This window comes from Schistocerca nitens, chromosome 1, assembly GCF_023898315.1.
Source record: "Schistocerca nitens isolate TAMUIC-IGC-003100 chromosome 1, iqSchNite1.1, whole genome shotgun sequence".
NCBI lineage: Eukaryota > Metazoa > Arthropoda > Insecta > Orthoptera > Acrididae > Schistocerca > Schistocerca nitens.
The window spans coordinates 1,177,670,966-1,177,696,881 of record NC_064614.1 but is presented as its reverse complement, the minus strand read 5'-3'; the positions used below and the strand labels follow the sequence as shown (position 1 = coordinate 1,177,696,881).

The 25,916-nt window shown below is 45.8% G+C and overlaps 1 protein-coding gene across 2 annotated transcripts in view; it reads left to right on the top strand.

The window, feature by feature from the left end:
- LOC126239060 (chordin-like protein 1) overlaps positions 1-25,916 on the top strand; it is a 625,989-nt gene that overhangs the window by 567,508 nt on the left and 32,565 nt on the right. For both annotated transcript variants that reach the window (XM_049947831.1, XM_049947832.1), the window contains 2 exons: positions 13,649-13,893; positions 21,117-21,210. In XM_049947831.1, the coding sequence (XP_049803788.1) occupies positions 13,649-13,893; positions 21,117-21,210 (339 nt within the window). The remainder of the gene's footprint in view (positions 1-13,648; positions 13,894-21,116; positions 21,211-25,916) is intronic.

Here is a 25,916-nt window from a genome sequence, read left to right as displayed (position 1 = left end):
TCCTGATTTACATAAATGATCTAGGTGATAATCTGAGCAGCCCCCTTAGATTGTTTGCAGATGACGCTGTAATTTACCGTCTAGTAAAATCGTCAGACGATCAATTCCAATTACAAAATGATCTAGAGAGAATTTCTGTATGGTGCAAAAAGTGGCAATTGGCACTAAACAAAGAAAAGTACGAGGTTATCCACATGGATACTGAAAGAAATCCGATAAATTTTGGGTATACGATAAATAGCACAAATATAAGGGCTGTCAATTCGACTAAATACCTAGGAATTACAATTACGAAAACTTAAATAGGAAAGACCACATAGATAATATTGTGGGGTAGGCGAAATAAAGACTGCGCTTTGTTGGCAGAACACTTAGAAGATGCGACAAACCCACTAAAGAGACAGCCTACATTACACTTGTCCGTCCTCTGCTGGAATATTGCTGCGTGGTATGGGATCCTTACCAACTAGGATTGACGGAGGACATCGAAAAAGTGGAAAGAAGGGCAGCTCGTTTCGTGTTACCGCGTAATAGGGGTGAGAGTGTCACTGATATGATACGCGAGTTGGGGTGGCAGTCACTGAAACAAAGACGGTTTTCTTTGCGGCGAGATGTACGAAATTTCAATCACCAACTTTCTCCTCCGAATGCGAAAAGGTTTTGTTGACACCCACCTACGTAGGGAGAAATGATCATCATGATGAAATAAGAGAAATCAGAGCTCGAACGGAAAGATTCAGGTGTTCCTTTTTCCCACGCGCCATTCGAGAGTGGAATGATAGGGAAGTGGTATGAAAATGGTTCGATGAACCCTCTTCCAGGCACATAAGTGTGAATTGCAGAGTAACCATGTAAATGTAGATGTAGATGAGGGGGGGGGGGGATAAAAACACGGTATTTTACGTAACACCATAGATAAGTCACAAGCTGTGAACTGTGTAGAACTGGGAGGCCACCGGCGATGAAGTTCATCTTCTACTGCTTCTCTTCCAGTCCAACGTTCTGGAACGGTGTCATTCAGGTATCGTCGGGCGTGCTTAGGGAAATTCTCTAGGCCAGGTAAGGAAGATCGTGGGGGTAAATAAAAGGGTCAGGCCAGTTTAAAGTGGAGATGGTGCTAGGATGGAGGAGGGAGACCTGAATGGTGACAGACAGAAGTGAGGGACGAGAGTACGCGGTAGGCCACCGTGTGGACAGGGAAGGAAGTAGTTAAACATGGAGAGGGAGGGGAGGAGTCCACTCATGTGGGGCCTGATACAGTTGTCAGTTATATCTACTACTTTGTTTCTGTATCGTCTTTCGTATGTAATACCTCTTCAAACCGTTCTTGACCTCTCTCGTCCAATATAATTAATATATGTTATTGTCAACTTAATCTGAATTGCTATGTAGGCACTGGTTTTTTGCCGTTTAGTTTTGATGTTTTTCTGGTTCGTTCCCCTTAATACTTATTCACTGTTTAACTTAAGCGCCTTCACGAGTATTGTACCGGTCGACTATCGACGATGATAGACAAGGTCTGATGATGGCTTTTGAAGTGCCCTCGTACACTTTTAAAAGAATAACTTTATTAACAAAACGAAACTCAATTAAAATGTCCTGAGACGAATACCGACAGAACTACATAAAACAAAAATAGCTCTCTTGTGACGTTGTCTGTCATGTTCTTACACGACGAACCCTAGATACGTGGTAAACAGCAGCACGGAGACCTGGGACGTTACTGGACCGGTGCTGCCGGCAAGTGACGGCTGGCGTGCTGGCTAATGAAGACCGCAACGAACTTTTGTATGCCGGCCCTGAGTGCTGAGACGATACTGCCAGTTTGTAGCACTGGAACTGAGCTGCTGGTACTGCCGACTTGAGGTGTTTGGCGTAACTAACTTTGTACTGTCCGACGGTGGCCTAAATAGTCGATAACGAATGGATATGCGAGGGTACGCGAAGTGGCGTAGCAAAATAGTGCCTTGCCGACAGAGCACTCTGCTGCGATGTGCATGCTTCCTATCGGCGATGTTGGCGTCCCCAGAAGCTGTGGAGGTGGCGTGCAACTCCATGCAAACCAGCCCAGGCCGTACAAGGAAAATACGAGGGTTGTCCAGAAAGTAAGTTCCGATCGGTCGCGAAATGGAAAGCACCAGGAAAATCTGCTAAAGCTTTGCACAGATGTGTTGGGCAGTGTCTCTAGTATGCCCGTCGATCGTATCGCTTCGCTCTTTTCTATTTTGAATGAACAGTGAGCACGTAAAGATGCTTAGGGAATAGCGTCTCCCGCGAAGTATGAGGGTCTGCTTAGAGATTTCGCCTGCGTCATGCAGCCGACATAACACAACTAGAGCAGTTCCTTCTTCATGCCAACTCTTGGCCGCAAACTGCAGGGCCAACGAAGGCGCTCCTGCAGCGTTTCCAATGGGAAGTGTTTGATCACCCACAATACAGCCCGTAATTGGCTCCCCCTGAGTCTCATCTCTGTTCACAAGAACCGCTGGCTAGGAAGACAAAATTTTTCCACAGGCGACGAGCTGCAGACCAGTACAGATAACTGGACGAAAGCACAGGCGGCTGCTTTATATGACGAGGAAAGTTAATACAACACTACGACAAAACTCGAAGTTGGAGCGGCGACTATTTAGAGAAGTAGCTGGAAGTGTACCTAACTGTTGCAAATAAAACGTTTCTGGTTTTCACTCTGGTTTCCGTTTCGCGACAAATCGGAACTTACTTTCTGGACATCCCTCGTATCTCTGCTCTGATGAGAGCAGCTTACCCACGTACTCCTGACGGGTCGGCTACCCGCACGGCGTGCGTGATGTGCGGAGGAATCGACTGCCAGGTAGGTGTAACAGCCTTGTTAAGTCGGAAACCGGTTAACAAAGTAAATGAATACTGTAGAGCATACACAGTATTGAGATTTTTATTTATAATTATGGTAAAATTTTTATTGCATTAAAAATCTACTTCTGCTCGTAGTAAATTCAAACCTCCCTTCGACTCATAGTATTTTTTATTTATTTTATTCAAAGTTGGTATCGATAACCATTGTTTGAATGTCATATCAGACATGGCTTGTAATAGTTTCGCTTCTGATAGAGGAAAAATATCGCATAGATACTTTGTACATTCCCAATCTTTTATTAAGGTTTTCAATCTCTGTCGCATTAGCAACCCACTGTCACCGAAATTTCAACTTCATGTTATTACTAACTGAAATAATGCTTGAAATATACACGGTGTTTGCTTTAACTTGAGACAACTAAATATCTCGAAAACGACAAATCATACGAGAAAAAGTTGTAAGCGAGAAGTTAATATTATTAAAGAGACATAAGTGTGTCGAAAGCCTTCTGGAAATCGAAAAATGTGGAATCAATTTGACATCCTCTGTTGATAGCACTCATTACTTCATGAGAATAAAGAGCTAGTTGTGTTTCGCAAGAACGATGTTTTCTGAATCCGTGCTGGCTATCTATCAATAAATCGTTTTCTTCGAGGTACTGCATAATGTTCGAATACAGTATATGTTCTAAAACCCTACTGCAAATCGACGTTAGTGATATGGGCCTGTAATTCAGCGGATTACTCCTAATTCCCTTTTTGGGTATTGGTGTCACTTGAGCAATTTTCCAATCGTTGGTACGGATCTTTCTATGAGCGAGTGGTTGTATATAATTGCTAAGCATGGAGCTACTGTATAAGCATACTATGAAAGGAACCTGACTGGTATACAATCTGGACTAGAGGCCTTGCCTTTATTAAGTGATTTAAGCTGCTTTGGTACACCGAGGATATCTACTTCTATGTTTCTCATCTTGGCAGTTGTCCACCCCCAGTAGCTGAGTGGTAGTCTGCTTTCCGCAGCGCTGCGGCGAGGACGTCTTGTTTACGTCCCGTCCGCGCGGTCGCGAGTGCCCGTAGTTGTTTACTACTGCGTTGACGCTAGTTTAGAGTCCATCACTACCGACGCAACATGGCACATTCATACAGACAAACCACCATCAAGATCAGTTTTCAACCCGACCATGCACGACCGCGAGCTTTTGAAGTGGAACGTTTTCTACGTGACGACGTTAAAATTGTCCCGTGAGACATAATTGGTATCCATCTCTCTATCACGAGCAGTGTTGTCTACGTCACGCTAGTAAGTGACGAGGTGTGCAACAGAATCGTGAGCGCACATGCGAACGATCTTAAATTCAAACATTCTGATGGCCATATTGGGGCGGTCTCTATCGATCACGCGGGGCTTGGCCTCCGTACGATACGCGTCTTCGAACTCCCTTTCGAAGTACCACCGGACGTAGTCACCGCGGCTTTCCAGCCCTACGGCAGAGTGATCAGCCATATGGCCGAAAAATGGACCACCTTTACAACGTACCCCGTTCTTAACGGGGTACGACAGATTAAAATTGAACTGACCAAACATGTTCCGTCATATCTTGTCATCGGCGGATGTAGGGCGATCATTATGTATGGCGGTCAGCCACGCATTTGCTCTGGTTGTGGCCAAGTAGGGCACGTCCGGTCGGATTGTCTCCGACGACGGCTTACTCAAATCCCGACAGGTGAATCTATGACTCCTTCTACGGTAACGACCCTTCCTCTCAATTACGCCGAAGTTACACGGGCAGCAACCTTTTCCGATGCTGACGACATTAGTCCGATAGCCGCCCCCGATGGCGAGACCATAATGGCTTCTGCAGTACAGGATCCGGCCTCTACAACGGCGCCCCCACCTGAATATAATCACCGACCGACCTTGCAAGAGGGCGTGGATGCCAGGATGGACATTGACCCACGGGTTGTGCCGACAGCGGCTTTTCTTCCAGACACCGGAGCAGCTGAAGAAATCCACCCACATTCAGATACTGAAACACACGTCCGTAAACAGCGTTCCCCGCGAAAACACAAAAGACGGCGACGTGCTCCATCGGACGAGTGTTTGCAGCGATCGTCTGACATGGACTGTGGAAATTCCGACGACGGTACCGGCGGTACAGAGGCCGCTGTAACTTCAAACTCAACAGATCGCCGTGGTGACGGCTTCAGCCCCTCCGACCCCACAGAACAACAGGATCACAAGCAGACAGCCGCTGCCGATTCCCAGCCAGCAGAGCCGATGGAGTCAGCGCCGAGTGCCGCAGCAGCAACAAGTGTGGAGAAGCCGCAGCCTGTGGAAATTAAACATCGCTCACCTTTCGTACCCGGATTGCCGCCAAGCCGTTGAGGATACGTGGCATTCGTGTGAAAATCGCCTCCGTGCATATCCCACAACGATCTGCTGGTGGTTGGAGTGCGCCAAACTGGCACTGAGGCGAACGTTGATAACCTACGGTCGCGACCACGCTACTTGGCGAAGACATACACTCGACTTTCACTTCCGGGTCCTGCGCGACTGCGATGCTATGGCGCCGTCTCCGGAACGACAAACGGCGGTCCACCGTGCTAAGGCTCAGATCCTCGCTCATATGCGACGCAACCTAGAGGGGGTAGTCATCCGCTCGAGGACGCAGGACCGGATACCTAGCGAACGCCCGTCAATGTTCCACGTCCTTCGTGAACGTAAACGACGCCAACGAGCGCTGATACGCTTCATCGACACGGAGGACGGTCATCGCCTCACCACGCAACAAGACATAAACACAGCGTTCTACAATCATTATTCCCAGCTCTATTCCGCTCAGACCCCTGATCCGACAGCACTGGAGGACGTCTCTCAGACGATTTATGGCACCGTCACCCCGGCAATGGAAGCGGCCTTGATGGAAGAAATTACAGAAGAAGAAGTGATCGACGCCATTAGAAAAGGAGCTGTCAACAAGTCTCCGGGTCCTGATGGCCTCCCCTTGGAATTTTACCGGACTTTTCAATATTTATTAGCCTCCCGATGGACGGACATCTGTCGCGAACTACTATCCCCGGACGTGCCGCTCCCTGCGGCCCTTGTGGAAGGGATGATTATTCCTATTCACAAACCGTCCGGTGGCTCACGACTGCAGGACTACCGCCCGTTGACGCTATTGAACTGCGACTTTAAGATCTTTTCTCGACTGTTGGCGGCGCGGATACGCCAGACCCTACGAAATGTTATCTCACCCGATCAAACGTCATTATGAGGCGACAATAATATTCAAACAGCACTCAGTGAATATCGTGACTTGATCTCACTGGCGAGGGCATGTCGTCTGAAGGGTGCACTGGCGGCAAACGATTTTAGTCAAGCTTTCGACTGAGTGGACCACAACTATTTGGAAGCGGTCCTCCAACATATGCGGTACCCACAGCCATTCGTCACTGTCGTCATGCGACTACTCCGTGGCGCGACGTCCAAGGTGATCGTCAACGGCCGACCTTCGCAGCCCCTCACCATTTCTCGATCAATACGCCAAGGCTGCCCTCTGTCCACTTTCCTTTACGCTGTGGCCATGGAACCTCTCCTCTGCGGCCTGCGCCAACGACTAACGGGTATGACGTTACGAGGCCACACTTTCCGATGTAAAGCGTACGCTGAGACCTGGTGATTGTCATCCGCAACGGTGACGACACCGCTAGCGCACTGAATTGGATAGCGAAATATAGCATGGCCACTGGTAGTCGTATCAACGTCGCAAAATCGGTGGCGATGAACATCGGGGTCGGATTGTCTGAGAACAGTGTCACCCCCTTACAGCTCAGAGATAGTTTGAAATGTCTCGTTATTGATTTTACAGACGATATACAACGCACCGCTGCTCACAACTTTCGACGGCTTTTACGAAATGTTCGGACTGGAATTGCCAACAACCGCCTACGAGCCCTGGACATCGCCCAACGGACCCAGTATGTTAACACACATTTAGCGTCACGCATTCCGCACATCGCCCAGATGTTACCTATACCGGTGATGTTAGCTCGCCGTATACTTGCGGCTTTTTGGGTCCTTCGTGAGTTCAGGAATGCTTTTCAAGATCAAATATGAGACTCTCACCCTTCCCCCGGATCGGGGAGGGCTTGGCCTTTATCACGTTTATGACAGAGCGGTCGCCCTATTTGTGAGCACATTAGTCAAACTATGGCACCGCCGTCCGGACAGTCTGACCAGTTTGTTAATAGAAGAACTAGCACCGCCCTCCCTGTTGCCGCCTGTGCCGATACACCACGTCCCCTCTTCGCTCTTCTACATCGGTGTCTTTTACCTCGAACTCAGTTACGTTCGACTTGCCATACCAGCGACTCAACTGGCGACGGCAAAGACGGTTTATAGAGTCCTGCAACGTGGACGACCCGATAACGTCGTGGAGAGGAAGCACCCGAACGTCAACTGGCGAGTAGTGTGGAGGACAATTCACCACGTAACACTGGACACTGACGTCACGGCAATGTGGTATATCACTGTCAACGGTAAACAGGTGACCAGATCAAGGCTACATGCGATCCACATGGTAGACTCATCCACGTGCACGAGCTGTGGCGTTCAAGACAACGACGAACACCGTCTTAGCTGTGGCGAGTCTACGGCAGTGTGGCACTTAGTGAGGCAAATGTCAGCATACTTCCTTCGGGTAACGCCGAATCATATCGACCCCAAGACTATCTTATTCCCGGATGAAACGTATTACCCACGCACTAAAACTAATGCAATGATGTGGCTTCGTGAACATGCAGTGCATTATTTGTTTCAAGACGGCACTAAGGACACTTTAGACTTTTGGAACTATTTGCAGGAACGACATTGCAAGATCCTCCGTAACCCAAAGTATCGACAATATTTTTCCAATTTTTTTGTGGAGTGCGTTCCACGACCCTCCACGTAGCTGGAACATCACGGGTAAGAGAAGCTAAAATTACAATACGATGATAGAACACTACACGGTACAACGTGGGATCTACTTTCATCATTACGAGAAGTCATACCTGGATGATACAGCAGATGGAGAGTTTCGTTGTGAACCCTCACACTCTGTAGCAGTATTTGCCCCATTTCCTCTTTTTGTCCCCGGTGCGAAAAAGTCTTCGCGGTTTTAGTTTTCCCATCCGGTGCAAGATGTAGCACTGGTTAATGGTGGTATGGATTCCACCCTTCAGTTTTGTTTTATGGCTTCCTTCGCCCCGCACTTTGCTCTCTTTCTTTATGCCTTTTTCTACAACTATTAGCATGGTTTTAGTTATGTGCGTCCCCAACTCGACGCAACGAGTGCACTTACTAGTTTTCAGTTCCTTACTGTAAAAAAAAAATTAAAAATTAAAAAAAAATAAAAATAAAAAAGTGGTCAGCGCGACAGACTGTCAATCCAAAGGGCCCGGGTTCGATTCCCGGCTGGGTCGGAGATTTTCTCCGCTCAGGGACTGGGTGTTGTGTTGTCCTAATCATCATCATTTCATCCCCATCGACGCGCAAGTCGCCGAAGTGGCGTCAAATCGAAAGACTTGCACCTGGCGAGCGGTCTACCCGACGGGAGGCCCTCGTCACACGACATTTCATTTCATCTTGGCAGTTGTTCTTGACTGGAATTCAAGAGTATTCACTTAGTCTTCTTTGGTGAAGGAGTTTCGGAAAACCGTGTTTAATAACTCTGCTTTAGTAGCATTGACATCAGCGACTTCATCGCTGTTACCGCGCAGTGAAGATATTGATTGCGTCTTGCCTCTGGTATGTTTTATGTATGATCAAAATCTCTTTGGGTTTTCTGCCAGATTCCGACACAGAGTTGCGTTGTGAAAATTATTAAAAGCATCTCGCATTGAAGCACGCGCTATATTTCGAACTTCTGGAAAACTTTGCCAATCTTGGGGATTTTGTGTTCTTTAAAATTTGGCATGTTCTTTTCGTTGCTTCTGAACACTGTTAGGTCGTTTGAAAAAAATTCTGATGAACTTATTTCCAGCTTTAGCCAGCATTCCGTACCTACAACTGGTTGAGCTTACGTGCTTTCTGTTATGGCTTGGCCGGCCGGAGTGGGCGAGCGGTTCTAGGCGCTACAGTCTGGAACCGCGCGACCTCTACGGTCTCAGGTTCGAATCCTGCCTCGGGCATGGATGTGTGTGCTGTCCTTAGGTTATTTAGGTTTAAGTAGTTCTAGGTTCTAGGGGACTGATGACCTCAGAAGTTAAGTCCCATAGTGCTCAGAGCCATTTGAACCATTTGTTATGGCTTGGAGCTCTGGTTCTTTCCCAACACAGCAACGACAACTTACGGGTACAATAACGATTTTTGCTACAACTACCTTACTGTGTTTTACCTGCCCCCTTTTAGACGGACGCTCTTTCTGTGGTTTCCTGAGACCCTCTAACCTAAAAAAAGAACCCAGTCCCTTCCACCGAGAGACGATGCTGTTGTCTTCGGTGATGACTGTAGACTGGGGCTGAGCGACACCGCTCTGACTTTAAGCCTCTAGCGGTGGCGTGCAGATACTCTCGAAGGCATGTCTACGCCAACAACTCTCCTTCGTCGTTGCGTCTGGCAATGACTATGCTTACTTGCGGTTCCGTCGGGACGTGCCAACCGTGCTATGCGATCTCGTTCCACGGACGGCATCACACGTCTTTGTTTTATCCTCACTCTGTCTTCTGTACTTGTTCAAAATGGTTCAAATGGCTCTGAACACTATGGGACTTAACATCTGAGGTCATCAGTCCCCTACAACTTAGAACTACTTAAACCTAACTAACTTAAGGACATCACACACATCCATGCCCGTGGTAGGATTCGAACCTGCGACCGTAGCAGTTGCGCGGTTCCGGACTGAAGCGCCTAGAACCGCTCGGCCACAGCGGCCGCCGATTAGATTGTTCATTCCATTCGTTTCACTGAGGACATCAATGTCATCAGTGAACCTTCTCATTCATATCGTTTCGTCCTGAACCTTCCTTTTTTCAACATCGGTCTTCGTAATAATTGCAGTTATTGTAATTATCGTGAGTTCAGTCGCTTAGTGGTGGCAGACTATTCTACCCTTACTCTAAGTTAGCATTCTCTCGCCCGTATCTTTTTGTTGCACACCCATGTAAAGACACGAACAGCTACCGTTGTCCTGTTTATCGTGTTCGTAGTAACAGTCAGTAATCGTGTACGTGGTAACAGTTGGTAAGGTAGTGGTGCAGAATTGGCGGCCTCCGCTGAGTTCGGACGGGCAGATTTTTAAATATATTGACATTTGATGTATGGATGTTCATAAAAGACATCGATATTATGAGGAGAAAATATCAATAACCTGAATCATCGATATTATTGACCCATCCCTGTGCGAGATAAGACTCGGGAGTGAAACACTTCTCTTATGTGTTCTTCGCATGAAATATTGTACTTACCATAAATATTTCAGACAACGATAGTCCATTTTTCATTAAATATCAGACTCAGTATTGTGTGTGACTTTTGTTCCGAGTCGACGTTACTTTTACAGTGCGTCTATATCTTTTCTTGATCTAGGCATTCAGGGGGGGGGGGGGGGGTAAGGAGGGCGCTCGTTTTGCCCCATAGTTGGGAGCCGGGAGTGGCAATTTTCATCATTCCCATACAGTGCTGGCACCAAATGTGTACGTTTTGCACCTCATACCTATCATTTGCGGTGGTAGAAATGATACACGTAAGTAACAAGCTTTCATGAATATGCAGTATAGCTACATTCATGTTCAAATCTGGTACTCATTTGCAGTACTGGATATGGTATTGAATTAAGCCTATTGTAAGACATTTACTGTTAGATTGAAAATATTGGTACTAGCTGGAATGGGCAAAAATTCTGCCGATGAGAACTACGAGGCTTGTTCAAAAAATTCCGGAACATTCGTAATTTCGTGCCAATGGTGCGTTTGAGCGAAATGTAGTTGGCATCCCTGTACTTGCCTGTATTTAATGTGTAACTGCCTGAAGTTTCATTGCTATACGTTTGACAGTTGTTTTTAAGTGCTGTATTGAGTACAACGTTGTGTCGCATAGTTTGCGGATTTCGAGACGGCAGAGGTAGAGAAGCAACGCGTCTGCATTAAATTTTGCGTGAAACTCAAGAAAACCTTCACAGAGACACACTAAACGATGCAGGAAGCCTACGGTGATGAGATGTTAAGCCATACTCGGTGTTATGTGCGTGTCATTTGAAGACTGACTGTCCGAGAGAATACAGAAGAATTTAACATTTCAGTTGGATCATGTCATAGAATCCTGACACAGCATCTTGGAATGCATCGTGTTGCCTCCCAAGTTCGTCCCGCTGCTCATAAGGCAAGACCAGAAAGACTTTTAATCTTCGTACATCCATAGTTGAAATGGAGAACAGTGGGACGTCAGCTGGTATAAGTTTATATTAAAAATGAAGAAATTCCTCCATCTGTATTTAAGGTGTCGATTTTATTTTGACAACTAGTTTCAACGTTGTAACAACGTCATATGGTATATTTTATAGGGCCTGAAGATGACGTTGTTACAACGTTGAAACTAGTTTCCAATATAAAAACGACACCTTAAATACAGCTGGAGGAATTTCTTCATTTTCAATATAGAAAGACTTTCGTCTCGCAATCTGGGAAGAGTTTTTGGATCGCGCTAAAGAGACCGAGATGTTCCTTAAGAGAATCGTAACTGCTGATCAGACGTGCGTCTACGGTTATGATGTTGAGACCAAGGTTCAATTTTCAGAGTGTGTCGGGAAAGGTTCTCCCAGAACAAAAAATGCTCGTCAGGTCAGGTCAAATGTCAAAGCCATGCTGATAGTTTTGTTTGACTTTGAAGGATCAGTTCATCATGAATTCGTGCCACAGGGGCAAACTGTTAATCGATGGTACTATCGGGACGAGCTGCGACGCCTGCGAGAAAATGTGAGAAAGAAACGGCCTGAAATGCGGCGAGACAATTCATGGCTCCTGCATAACGTTAACGCACCCTTACATTCATCCCTGTTGGTGCGTGACTATTGCACAAATAAACGAAATTGCTGTGGTGCCTCATTCTCCGTACTCTCCAGAGCTGGCCACTGCGGACATTTTATTTTCAAAGTTGAAAACCCCTTTGAAAGGGCGAAAATTTGCAACGATAGACAAGATAGAAGAAAATTCGCAGACAGCGCTTCGCGCAATCCAGTAAGAGGCCTACCAAGACGCTTCCGGAAATGGAAACGACGTTGGGAGCTGTGTATAACTTAGGTAAGCGCAGAAAAATTTTGTGGACAAAGTTCCGGAATTTTTTTAACAGACATCGTATACCGCTTATGAGTCAAGGAAAAACAGACAATAAAAAGTATCATTTTCGATACTCTGTGACTAATATCGATTAATCGATGCAGAGATACTATAGGTACTGGGATTATCTACCGATACCATTGCGATTACACGAGGTACTGCAGTCAGTGCAAAAATAAAAACTACTTACGTGTTTCGGGTAAACAATTTTTATTTTACGACGTAGTCTCCTTTTAGACTTATACACTTCGTCCAACGCTGTTCTAATTTGTTGATCCCTTCCGAATAATAGGAATTGTGCAAGTGTGCAAAATAGCTAGTAGTTGCTGCAATCACCTCGTCGTTTGAATAAAATCTTCGTCCCTCCAGCCTTATCTTCAAATTGGGGAACAAGTAGTAGTCCGAGGGAGCCAAGTCTGGAGAGTAGGGGGGATGTGAAACGAGTTGGAATCCTATTTCCATTAATTTTGCGACCACAACTTCTGAGGTGTGTGCTGTTGCATTGTCGTGATGGAAAAGGACATTTTTGTTGTCCAATTGTCGGCGTTTTTCTTGCAGCTCTGATTTAGAACGGTCCACTAACGATGGATAATATGCACCTGTAATAGTTTTACCCTTTTCCAGATAGTCGATGAGGGTTATCACCTGCGGATCCCAAAAGACAGTCGCCATAACCTTTCCAGCCGAAGGAATGGTCTTCGCCTTTTTTGGTGCAGATTCTCCCTTGGTCACACAATGTTTACATTGTTATTTGGTCTCAGGAGTATAGTAATGTATCCATGTTTCATCCACAATGGCGGAACGACGCTTAAAGTCCTGCAGATTCTTTCTGAACAGCTGCAAACCATCCTTGGAACACTTCACACGATTCCATTTTTGGTCAAGCGTGAGCAATCGCGCAACCGATCTTGCGGATAGCTTTCTCATGCCCAAATGTTTATGCAAACTATTATGTATCCGTTCATTCGAGATGCCCACAGCACTAGCAATCTCACGCACCTTAACTCTTCTGTCATCCATCACCGTATCATGGATTTTATCAATGATTTCTGGAGTCATAACCTCCACAGGGCGTCCAGATCGTTCAGCATCACTTGTGCCCACATGGCCACTCCGAAAATTTTGTAGCTACTTATTAACTGTTCTAATCGGAGGTGCAGAGTCACCGTAATGTTTATCAAGCTCCTCTTTAGTTCTTGAGGCGTTTTGCCTTTAATAAAGTAATGTTTAATCACCACAGGAAATTCTTTTTCGCCCATTTTTTGACAATCACTCGACTTCCTTGATTCGCACGAGTGCCAAACACATGGACCAATGTGTCTTGGTGTGCGTTCTTTCCAAAGATGCTACTAACTAACTAAATATGACCTCGATACGCGCCGGTCGTGCCATCTCTCGGACTTTGCGCGGACTTTTCAAATGCCCCTCGTATATCGATATTTCGAAGTATCGATACCTTTCTCCCATCCCTACCACTGTGCTCTTTATCTCCCGGCAGAACACGAGCCGCAGACGGAGCCCGCGCCGCCGCAGCCGGCCCTGGGGGCGGAGGGTGAGCAGCAGCGGCCGGCGGGGGCGGAGGAGGGCGAGATGGCGGCGGCGCCCAGCACCATCGTGGGCCGCGACGGCGACGGCGGCTGCGTGCACAACAAGCGCGCCTACCGCAACGGCGAGAGCTTCCCCTCCAACAGCACGGGGCTGCGCGTCGACCAGCCCAACCAGTGCGTCCAGTGCAAGTGCACCGTGAGTACCCGCGCCTGCTCTGCACTCCTCGCTGCCTCGTTCGCCCACTTAAAGAGCGCCTGCTGCCATTACTTCTTCTTATCTTCTTGCGGAGCTGTTAAATGTCGAGTTGTGAAACTACCGGCGGGTACCGTAGGCTATTGTAAGTAAGCATAGACTACAGTAATTTTCCTAAGGTCGTACCCGCATTACCTATACGTTAGGTGTGTTGCATAATTATCAGGCGTTACCTCATAACGATCGGTTTCTTTACATATGCGATCAGTGTCTTATTAGATTCCCCTAGAAACTGGAAGCGGTGAACCGTCTAGAAACTGAGTGAGGATATATATAAAGAGCTACCTAACATACGGAACATTTTCATTGTACGTAGTTATCCTCCTGTCTGTTACTTAAAAGTAAACAGCATTTGTAGCGAAACTGAAACTGTCAATGCTTAAATCATGTTTTGTTCGAAAAATAGTTGATTTATAGCATGAAACAGAGCGATGTTGTAGCAAAAGTAAAGAAAACAGTACAAGTTTATCATATTGTGCTAGAAAACGCAATTTCCTCAAAAAAGGCAAATTGGAAAAAACGTAAAACAAAAATATGCCAAACTTCGTTTCAATACTTCGTCGAATTTACATAAAACATGTTTCTGTTATTCATAAACAACTTTCACATTTATCAATAATAACAGTAAACTCTTGCCTTTGATCATAATGAAGAACGTTCTACTGAATACAAAATAACACTAATTATATGGATTTTTTTATGTTTTTCCATGTAAACTGTAGTTGCATCGAGTGATTAATTTGGTTACATGAAAGCGCAGAACTTACGCGATCAAAGAATTTTTATTATTTATGAAATGCAATTTATATTCTGTAAGGATATAAAACACACACTGGACTAACAGTGGATGATGTGCGGTTCTAGACAAACAAAAAATTAAGAGACGTTGTCAGCTCCCAGTTTCTCTCTTACATATTAATTTATGTTTATTTCCGTACCTGTGCTAGCAGCGCTCGGTAATCCTACCATTTATTGCGTGATTCGTGTGCTGTAACAAAACCACCAAACCGTAGAGCACAAGTCTAATTAGACAACAATCAGTTTTTAAAGGAACAAGAGAGACAGTTCTGACGTTGCCCGAGATATTGGCAGCAGTGCTTAAGAAAAATCAAGACAAGTTGAGAGGAGGAGGGTGGGACATTTAATTGACCTATGCTTCTTCTGTATACTTCGATTTACAAATCCGAGTAGACTCGCTACCAAGAAAGGGAAAAGTGCATCGTGGGCGGTAAGTCGTTCACTGCGTGTGCAAGGGTCTTCCAGGATCCTGATCTTTTCAGGTAACACATCAAGGCCCTACATTCATTAATTTATTGAAGCCAACGTAGCATAAAACAGCTAAATAACGCCATGGAAACGCTAAGATCCGCCACGACCATACAGTGACGAAATATTTACTTGCATTAATTGTCTTTTATCTTTAACGGTTTCTCGGATCATCTGTCAGAACTTTATGAGGGAATGGCTCTGAGCACTATGGGACTCAACTGCTGAGGTCATTAGTCCCCTAGAACTTAGAACTAGTTAAACCTAACTAACCTAAGGACATCACAAACATCCATGCCCGAGGCAGGATTCGAACCTGCGACCGTAGCGGTCTTGCGGTTCCAGGCTGCAGCGCCTTTAACCGCACGGCCACTTCGGCCGGCACTGAGGGAATGGCTACTGGACAGTCTTGAATGACAAGGTGGCTGCATTCAGAAAACTGATGGTTTATAATAAAGTTCTTTAACATATACAGAAGGAAAAACATACACAAACTCACTCACATCAGTCCCTTACGTACACAGAAAGGGGGAATGGATCACGTTAATTTAGCATGGGAATCCCAAATCGTGACGCCACGTGACGGGCCATTTTAACGATGACAAATGCAATTTGCAACATACGTTCTCCTCGGAGTCCCCATATATGGACGCGTCCACCATGATGTTGTACGCAGAACGGGGAATCGTCTGTATAGGGGATGTGGTATTGTCGCTCGGCTGTCTGCGCACCTTTCTTTGCTACAACAAGGAAATCCGCAATATTAGTCACCGTGATGACAGTCCGTCGCACTCCAGACGTCACTGTAGACTCCTACCAGCGTTGCTACAAACAAGTCTGATCCCTGACTGCAGACACACGCTGCGGCTCTACGATCCCGCATTGTCGAGCACAGAATGTATCTCTCCTCTCGGGCGCTAGTCACGTAGTGTCGTATATCCTGCACGTCGTTGAGTATGGCCCTCCTGAACCTATCAATTCGATATTCACATAACGGTCATGGTATACCGACCAACGCAGGCAGCAGTATCGCGGAACGTTAAATTGCATCATCAATACGGCACTGTCCTTCCGTTGCCGAATTACGACCCGTGCTAGTGGACGTTTTACTTCTTCCGCGAAGCCTAACGGTATCTTCTCAAGAGCAACCAACGTTCAAATGCGATTTCTGAATGATTAAATCCGCCGTGTAATCTTTCCTTACAGACACACTACAGGTGGCATTACTCTTGCCTTTCTTTGTGCTGAAACGCTAATCGTTAGCACACAAACAAGAATGAAATAAACCTTACGAGAATTTGATGTTTGATACAGGTCGCCTTCATGATGTTGTATATTAAATGGCCATCAGTGTATGTCCATTCCTCTTGAGTGCATGTGCACCTTATATAGTACACAAGCAGCCCACATTCGTGCAGTAGCTCTGCTTATGCTATGTTCTATACCATCTGACTTTCAATCTGCTGCTCATATTTGGGAACTGCCATCAGCATTGCATTTCCTATTCTACACTCATGCACATAAATTAAGGATAATGCTGATACATGGTGAACCAACGCTGTAGTGGGCGGTTTGCGGGTTTAAATCACCTCGGGGTATGACCATGCGGTGCATTTGACCTACGGTCGTCGCACGGTGGCGCTGGCAGCAGTCCACATAGGCAGAGGTGTCTTGGTGTATGTCAGAGTACGGTGCAGAGAGTAAGTGTGCAGATGTTTCCAGACGTGTGTTGAAAATGGCTCAAAGAACACATATTGACAAGATTATGGCAACGATTCCAGCAGAGTGGAAACGTGTCCAGGCGCTACAGACGTTCCCTGTGTACAACACCACAAGAAGACCGATGTCTCACCATCAGTGCCCTCAGACGGCCACGGAGTACTGCAGGTAGCCTTGCTCGAGACCTTACCGCAGCCATTGGAACAGTTGTCTCCAGAGACACAGTCTACAGACGACTGAACAGACATGCTTTATTCGCCTGGAGACCTGCAAGGCGCATTCCACTGACCCCTGGTCGCAGGAGGGCCCGTAAAGCCTGGTGTCAACAACACAGTACATGGTCGTTGGAACAGTGGTCCCAGGTTAAGTTCACGGACGAGTCCAGGTATAGTCTGAACAGTGATTCTCGCCGGGTTTTCATCTGGCGTGAACCAGATACCAACCCCTTAATGCCCTTTAAAGGGACCTGTATGGAGGTCGTGATTTGATGGTGTGGGGTGCGATTATGATTGGTGCACGTACACCCCTGCATATCTTTCACAGAGGAAGTGTAACAGGTCAGGTGTATCGGGACGTCATTTTGCACCAGTATGTCTGCCTCTTCAGGGGTGCAGTGGATCCCACCTTCCTCCTGGTGGATGATGATGCACAGCCCCACAGAGCTGCCATCGTGGAGGAGTAACTTGAAACAGAAAATATCAGGCGAATGGAGTGGCCTGCCTGTTCTCCAGACCTAAACCCCATCGAGCACGTCTGGGCTGCTCTCGGTCGACGTATTGCTGCACGTTTCAAACCCCTACGACACTTCAGGAGCTCCGACACGCACTGGTACAAGAATGAGAGGCTATATCCCAGCAGCTGCTCGAGCACCTGATCCAGAGTATGCCAACCCGTTGTGCGGCCTGTGTACGTGTGCATGTCATATCCCATATTGATGTCGGGGTACATGCGCAGGAGACAGTGGCGTTTTGTAGCACATGTGTTTCGGGACGGTTTTCTCAACTTATCACCAATACCGTGGACTTACGGATCTGTGTCGTGTGTGTGCCCTATGTGCCTATGCTATTAGCGCCAGTTTTGTGTAGTGCCACGTTGTGTGGCACCACATACTGCAATTATCCTTAATTTATGAGCGTGAGTGTATAACTACAGTGGTTCAATGAATGATAACTTTTCTAATAGAATTGATAAAAGCTAGGAATGTAGAAATGTAATAGTCGTTGTATGCATTGTAGGTTTATGTATTGTTTTGTACACTATTAATGGTGCAAAATGCGCCCAGTATAATAATACGTACATAGGGCGTTAGCATTGTTAAATAAATTCTACAACTGTGATATCTCTTATAATTTTGAACCAAACGCACCGCCGTGTATAAGTTCTCCACTTTCATGCATTGTCTTTTTGAGTAGAAGTGTGTCTTCTAGTACCTCGATAAAAAACAACCTGCGCGTCTGATAACGTACGCACCCTAGCCACTGAACTGCGGGAATAAATTGCAGATTTGAATATGGTAAAGACACGGCATCCCATGTAGAACATTCTGCAAACAAATACGAGAAGAGTCTGAGAGGGAAAATAACCACATTTCAGAGAGTGATCGTAATAGAGATACAAGGCAAGAGGTAGACAGTGATGAGCCAGCAGACGTGGTTCCAATATTTCAACCAAGCTATGAAGGAAAGGATGGCACTCTGCGGAAAAAAACTGCGCCACCAGAAGCCTTGCCTTCACTCATCAAATCTGCTGAGAGGTCCGCCACTACACTGGAAGAGGCAAAACTGAAGAAAGCTAGGTTTTCTACTGGGAGATGTGAAGTGTGTCCCAGAAAAAAAGTCCACAATACCAAAACTACGTACAAGGTAGGTTAATATGCAAGGAACATTAATTTGCATTTTGGGGAGAATGTATTGGCAACTTTTCTGAATAGGGACGACGATGAGTCAAATGAAAACCTTAAATTTGTAATAACAAATCGAAATTTCGTACCGTTATCCTGTAAGTTGGTAAGTCTGCTACAAACAGCGTGCAGAATGGCCTGTAGGTGGCAGCATAGTGCTGATGCACACATACCGTCGCAGTATCCGTATAAAGATGACCGTCCCACTTGCGACTTGCACCAGGGAAGAACAGCGTTCTGTTATTCGGTTTTTGCGTAGTGAAGGTGAAGGTGTGAAAACTATTGAAATTCATCGACGAATGAAGGTTCAGTACAGTGATGCATGTTTGTCACAGCAGCAAGTCTACGAATGGAGTAGGAAGTTCGCAAACGGTGTGACTTCAGTGGAAGATGCTCCTCGTCCAGGTCAGGCACAACGAGTTGTGACTCCACAGAACATTGCAGCAATTGAAGCCATAGTGAAGAAAAACCGGCGAGTGACATTGAATGACATTGCACCATGTTTACAGATTAGTCATGGGTCAGCACACCACACTGTGCATGATGTGCTCCAGTTTCACAAAGTGTCTGCAAGATTGGTGCCGCGGCAGCTGACTCCTGAAATCAAAGAACGACGTGTTGATGCTCGTGAAGAACTTCTTCGGCGCTTTGGACGATAATGTGATGGCTTCCTTGCAAGAATCGTTACTGGGGACGAAACCTGGGTTCACTTCCACCAACCTGAAGGAAAGGAGTGCTAGTTCTGCAAGGTTCGCAGGAGAGCTTCTGTAAAGTTTGGAAGGTAGGAGGCGAGGTACTGGCAGAAGTAGAGCTGTGAGGACGGGGCGTGAGTCGTGCTTGGGTAGCTCAGTTGGTGGAGCACTTGCCCGCGAAAGGCAAAGGTCCCGAGTTCGAGTCTCGGTCCGGCACACAGTTTTAATCTGCCAGGAAGTGAAATGCATGCTTGTGTGCTTCTTTGATTACAAGGGAATTGTTCATAAAGGGTGGGTGCCTCCTGGACAAACAGTTAACCAATATTACTACAAAGAAATTGTAGAAAGACTTCGTAAAAGAGTTCTTCGTGTCCGTGGCAACATTGCTGATAATTGGATTCTGCATCACGATAATGCGCCATCCCCTACTGCTCTGCCAGTACAGCAATTTTTAACCTCAAAGCAAATTTCCCTCCTTATTCACCAGATATCGCTCCGTGCTACTTTTTTCTATTTGCAAGAGTCAAAACGGCGGTCAAGGAACACCATTTTCAAACAAGACAAGATGTCCAAAAAGCTGTGACGAGGGTCTTGGAGGATATTACAGAAGATGGGTTCTAGAGATGTTACCATCAATGGCAGAAGCTCTGGAAAAAGTGTATGCAATCAGAAGGGAACTACTTTCAAGGAGACAACACTAAACTTGATTGAAACGGTAAGCAATATTTTTTTTTCACATAAATCTCACTACTTTGTTGTCGCACCTCGTATGTTCGTATACAGGGTGGTTAGAAAATGTGTGAAATGCTTGTAGGGATGTTACAGGGCAGGTTGTACTGAGGCATAAATGTTAAGAAAAAAATGCGATATGTTGCTCCGTTTCCGAGTTATTTAGCGTAGAATTTAGCCAATCGGGGCGTCGCGCGCTCGCACTCAAGCGGCCTGCCAGGGGCGGTGTTGCCCAAAGAGTGCTTTGTCTCGTTAGCTGAAACTTGAATTTACGCGCGCGATGATCTGATTGGCTAACTTCAATGCTAAATAACTCGGAAACGGCGCAACGTATCGAATTTTTTCTTAACATTTATACCTCAGTACAACCTGCCCTGTAACATCCCTACAAGCATTTCATACATTTTCTGACCACCCAGTAGAAACAACAGCAGTATGGGACTGGAGAGGATTGAGGGATAAATGGCTTGTTTATCTTCGTAGTTATGAGATACATAGGATTAGTAAAGATGTTCCATGAATTTGAGGAGAGGAGGGAATTTCATCAAATGGCGAAGGGCGCACATAGGAAAGAAAAGTAAGGAAGTCGGGGCGTATTCGTAGCGCTGTACGGGCTTGTAAGGCGTTGTAAAATTTTGAGGGTGTCCATTTGTGGCTAGGCTTCACTATTTTATCCAGCCATGGCCCACGGCTTCATGACACGTGGTGAGACCTGACGGGTGTGTATGTTGAATACGCTGTAAGCCCTCTGTTAATACGCTGTAAGCCCTCTGCTCGATGTGCCGCACTCGTTTAGAGCATTACAAACTGGAAATATGCCGCAGCCTGTAGTCGACTAGTGGCCTGTTGGTGTGTTCCAGGAGGGAGTGGTGATCTGCGAGACGCAGACGTGTCCGCCGCTGGACTGCAGCAGCCCCGTCAGCACGGCCAGCCACTGCTGCCCCGTCTGTCCCGGTGAGTAGGCCTCCTCTGCCTCCACCTTACGCTCCAGTCAGGCTAACACACTGGACAAAAAATTAGTCACTCCCAGGAGACATGACGCTTCCGCTGTGTAACACCGCCTGTAACATGGGTACGAGGGGCGTTTGAAAAGTCCGTGCAAAAATAAAAACTACTTACGTGTTTGGGGTAAACCTTTTTTATTTTTCGACATAGTCTCCTTTTAGACTTATACACTTCGTCCACCGCTGTTCTAATTTGACGGTCCCTTCCGAATAATAGGTATTGTCCAAGTCTGCAAAATAGCTATTAGTTGCTGCAATCGACTCCACGTTTGAATAAAATCTTTGTCCCGCCAGCCATTTCTGCCAATTGGGGAACAAATAGTAGTCCGAGAGAGCCAAGTCTGGAGAATGGGGGGGGGGGATGTGAAACGAGTTGGAATCCTATTACCATTAATTTGGCTACCACAACTGCTGAGGTGTGTGCTGGTGCATTGTCGTGATGGAAAATGACTTTTTTGCTGTCCAATCGCCGGCGTTTTTCTTTCTGCTCGGTTTTCAAACGGTCCAATAGCGATGAATAATGTGCACCTCTAATAGTTTTATACTTTTCCAGATAGTCGATGAAGATTATCCCTTACGAATCCCAAAAGACTGTCGCCGTAACCTTTCCGGCCGAAGGAATGGTCTTCGCCTTTTTTGGTGCTAGTTCTCCCTTGGTAACCCATTGTTTAGATTGTTGTTTTGTCTCAGGGGTATAGTAATATATCCATGTTTCATCCACAGTGACGAAACGACGCTTGAAGTCCTGCGAATTCTTCCTGAACAGCTGCAAACAATCCTTTCAGCACCTCACACGATTCCGTTTTTGGTGAAGCGTGAGCAATTGCGGAACCCATCTTGTGGATAGCTTTCTCATGTCCAAACGTTTATGCAAAATATTATGTACCCGTTCATTCGAGATGCCCACAGCACTAGCAATCTCACGCACCTTAACTCTTCTGTCATCCATCACCATATCATGGATTTTATCAATGGTTTCTGGAGTCGTAACCTCCAGAACGTTCAGCATCACTTGTGCCCATATGGCCACTCCGAAAATTTTGAAACCACTTATAAACTGTTCTAATCGAAGGTGCAGAGTCACCGTAATTTTTATCAAGCTTTTCTTTAGTTTCCTGAGGCGTTTTGCCTTTCATAAAGTAATGTTTAATCACCACACGAAATTATTTTTAGTCCATTTTTTGACAATCAGTCGCCTTCCTTGATTCACATGACCAATAAGGGTGAAAATTGGTGCGCGTTCTTTCCAAAGATACTACTAACTAAACATGACCTCGATACGCACCAGTGGTGCCATCTCTCGGACTTTGCACGGACTTTTCAAACGCCCCTCGTATTCGGCGAGGAAGAGGGTCCACTAATTTCTACAGATATGCCATATCCAGCTGAAGCTTGTCATTGATGATTATATCCAGTAGAATTACCAAATTGCGGAACGTTTATTGATAACACTTACCTGCTGCTCCAAATAGTCCCTGGCACTTTCTGTGGGATTAAGAGTGGGTGATTATGTGCGCCAGTCGAAGAGAGATAGGGTATCTCAGTGGTTGTCAAATCTGGAACGTATTCGTGAAGGCCCGTAAACGCTATTGTTGTCATCTTGGAAGACGGGAGTGTGCAGAATATACTCATCATGAATAAATACGAGAAAGGGCAACACTTGCTCACTAAGATTCTTGAAATAATCATTCTGGTACATACGACAATACAAACTTTCCGGCCGAATTTTATTGATGAAGTCTTCTCGGTTTGTCAGCCGAGTCGTGGCGTCGTGTTGTCGCAAAGTTTCGACGAGTTTCTTACGTCATCTTGAGACGAAGTACTTCGTTCACGTTCACGGTAACCTAAATTACTGGGCCAATGTCATGCTACGGAAAGCATACGCAAAACAACAAAGAGCCACGTGACCTACACCCTCCATACATTTTGCGTTAAACACCTCATTGGGTCGGCGTTGCACTCAAGGCCTTCCATCATTTAAGAAGAGGCAAAATTGCCAGCATTCGGACTAAATTACACTCCTCCAGTCCGCTATTCTCCAGATTATGTGTTATTCGTTACACTGAAGACGTTCCACTCTATGTGACGTATGAACAATGGTCTTTTGCGAGGTTGTTGTTGTTGTTGTCACAACAACAACAACCTCGCAAAAGACCATTGTTTATACGTCACATAGAGTTACCCGTCCTGAAATGTGCATTCCACGCAGTTGTCTTCATAATGTTCTCTCGGAAACCAGCAGAGAAAAGTAAGGAGACTGATTTTTTTTCAAACAACAGTATCGTCCTCTTTCAAGGTAGTTTCCTTCCGCATGTATATACCGGTGGAGACGTTGTTCCCAGTCTCGGTAGCAGTGCTGGAAGTTTCAACTGGTACGACATTTTAACAAGTCGGTCACATTCTTTTGGGCGTTCCCCAGCGTCCCAAAATGACGTCCTCTTAAGACCTCTTTCAATTTCTGTAAAAGAAACAAGTCACAACGACCCAGATCAGGTGAATATGGGGACCTTGAAACTAGAGAAATGACTTTTGAAGTCAGAAACTCCGTGATGGAAGTGGCCGTGTGCATGGGGTGTTGTCATGGTGCAGCATCCACTTCTCTGCAATATTCAATCTCACTCGATTCACCTTTTTCCTGAACCTTTCAACGACATCTTTGTAAAGTACTTGGCTGATAGTCTGTCCTGGAGGAACAAATTCTTTACGCATGATGCCCCTAGTGTAAAAAAACCAAAACAGCATTGTTTTGATCCTTGACTTGCTCATTCGAGCTTTTTTCGGTCGAGGAGATGTCTCAAGTGTGCCACTCCTCACTCTGGCGCTCTGTCTCAGGATCGTATTAAAACTTCTGGGTTTCATCACCCGTGATCACACGACTGAACTATTCGTGGTCACCGGCAGTCTTCTTAAGAAGAATAATGCACACGTTTCTTCGACTGTCCTTCTGCTCAGTTGTGAGGTTTTTCGGCACTACTTTGACACAAACCTTTCACATGTGCAAATATTCGCTCAAAATTTGATGTATGGTGAAGGCGTTTAACAGGCCGCTCATCATTCTTACTGTTAAACTTTGGTGTGATCTCACAAGAGCGCGCATGCGTTCGATGTTTTTGTCGATTTTTGAAGTTAAAAGTTTGCCTGAGCGAGGTTCACTTTCAACGTGTTCTCGGTCTTCCAAAATCGATTTGTGTCACAGAAAAACTTGTGCTCTTCATAAGGAAAGTTCCCCATAGGCCTGCTTCAACTTTTCAAAGGCCACATTCGCGTATTCTCCAAGTTCAATACAAAACTTGATGGCGTAACTTGCTCTAAATTACACTGTTTCATTTTCTTAGCACACAACAAAAACAAAACATCACTGATGGCGCTCTCAGAAATGTACAGAGTTGAAACTCGGACTGAGCATCTAGAAGTAGAACAACACAGGCTTGTCAGATCACTCACGGTGTTGTCAGTCTCGTTACTTTTGTCACACGCCTCGTACATTTATTGTTTCCTGTCAGGTTAGAAACCGACTGTATTGACAAGACGTCACACTCGCCCCCAGTCCCTGTCGGGTAAGATCTTTTTACTACCACTGCTCTTACGCCGTGCTGCATGACTTGAAATTGTACACAGTTCTTTGTAGACACGTTGGGCACTCCGTGCTGAAACACCTACAGATCTGGCAAGTTCATTCACAGAGTTGTCATGGGCACGGCCAAGCACACAAGCTTCTTGCCATCCTGTCATATCTATACGTCGATCCATCTTGCTGCTCTGATTCCATACAATCGACTGGCACATACACACCACTTTGCTGTCATGCCTTACGTCAGCCGTAGGGGGCCACACGATAGCCATAGCAGCTACACACCGCCTATAGCGCTCCAAAGCGACAGGAAAATGATGATGTTTGGTTTGTGGGGGCGCTCAACTGCGCGGTCATCAGCGCCCGTACAACGTCCAAATTTTTACACAGTCCAATTTTTACACAATCCAATCCAGCCACTGCCACGAATGATGATAATGATGATGAAATGGCGAGGACAACACAAACACCCAGTCCCCGGGCAGAGAAAATCCCCAATCCGGTCGGGCATCGAACCCGGGACCCTGTGATCCAGAGGCACAAAACGGCAGGGGTGCCTAATACAAGGTGGTTATAGTGTCTCGATCCATTTATAAGAAATAATGGATGCATTTACATCATGCCCATGTATGTTTATTGTCAATTAATGGCAAATCTCATTTCTATCGTTTCCTCTATTACTAATTTTACGTATACGTCTGATTTCATATCGCTTTTTACAATAGTACCGATTAGTATTCAAACAGTGTGACGTGCTCTAGATGTCTACCTCTTATCTTGTACGCTGTGGAACTATTTCTCTTAGTTATAAGCATTATCGTGATTGTATCCACGTTGTAAAAGCGTAGCCATTCAAAGTTTGTCCAAATCTTTCCATATTTCCTTGCGAGTGCCCAATGGCGATATCTTGTAGACATCGTAAGCGAACTGTTTAATAGGGCAGCTACGCTTGCCTCATACACCGAATGTGTTTTTGAAAGACATGGAATGCAGACGCTGAAAAGTTGCGTAAAATTACTTTTCTGTGGCTAATAAGTGAGTCCACACCCTAGAAAATTCGGTGGACTATTATGAATACAGAAAGT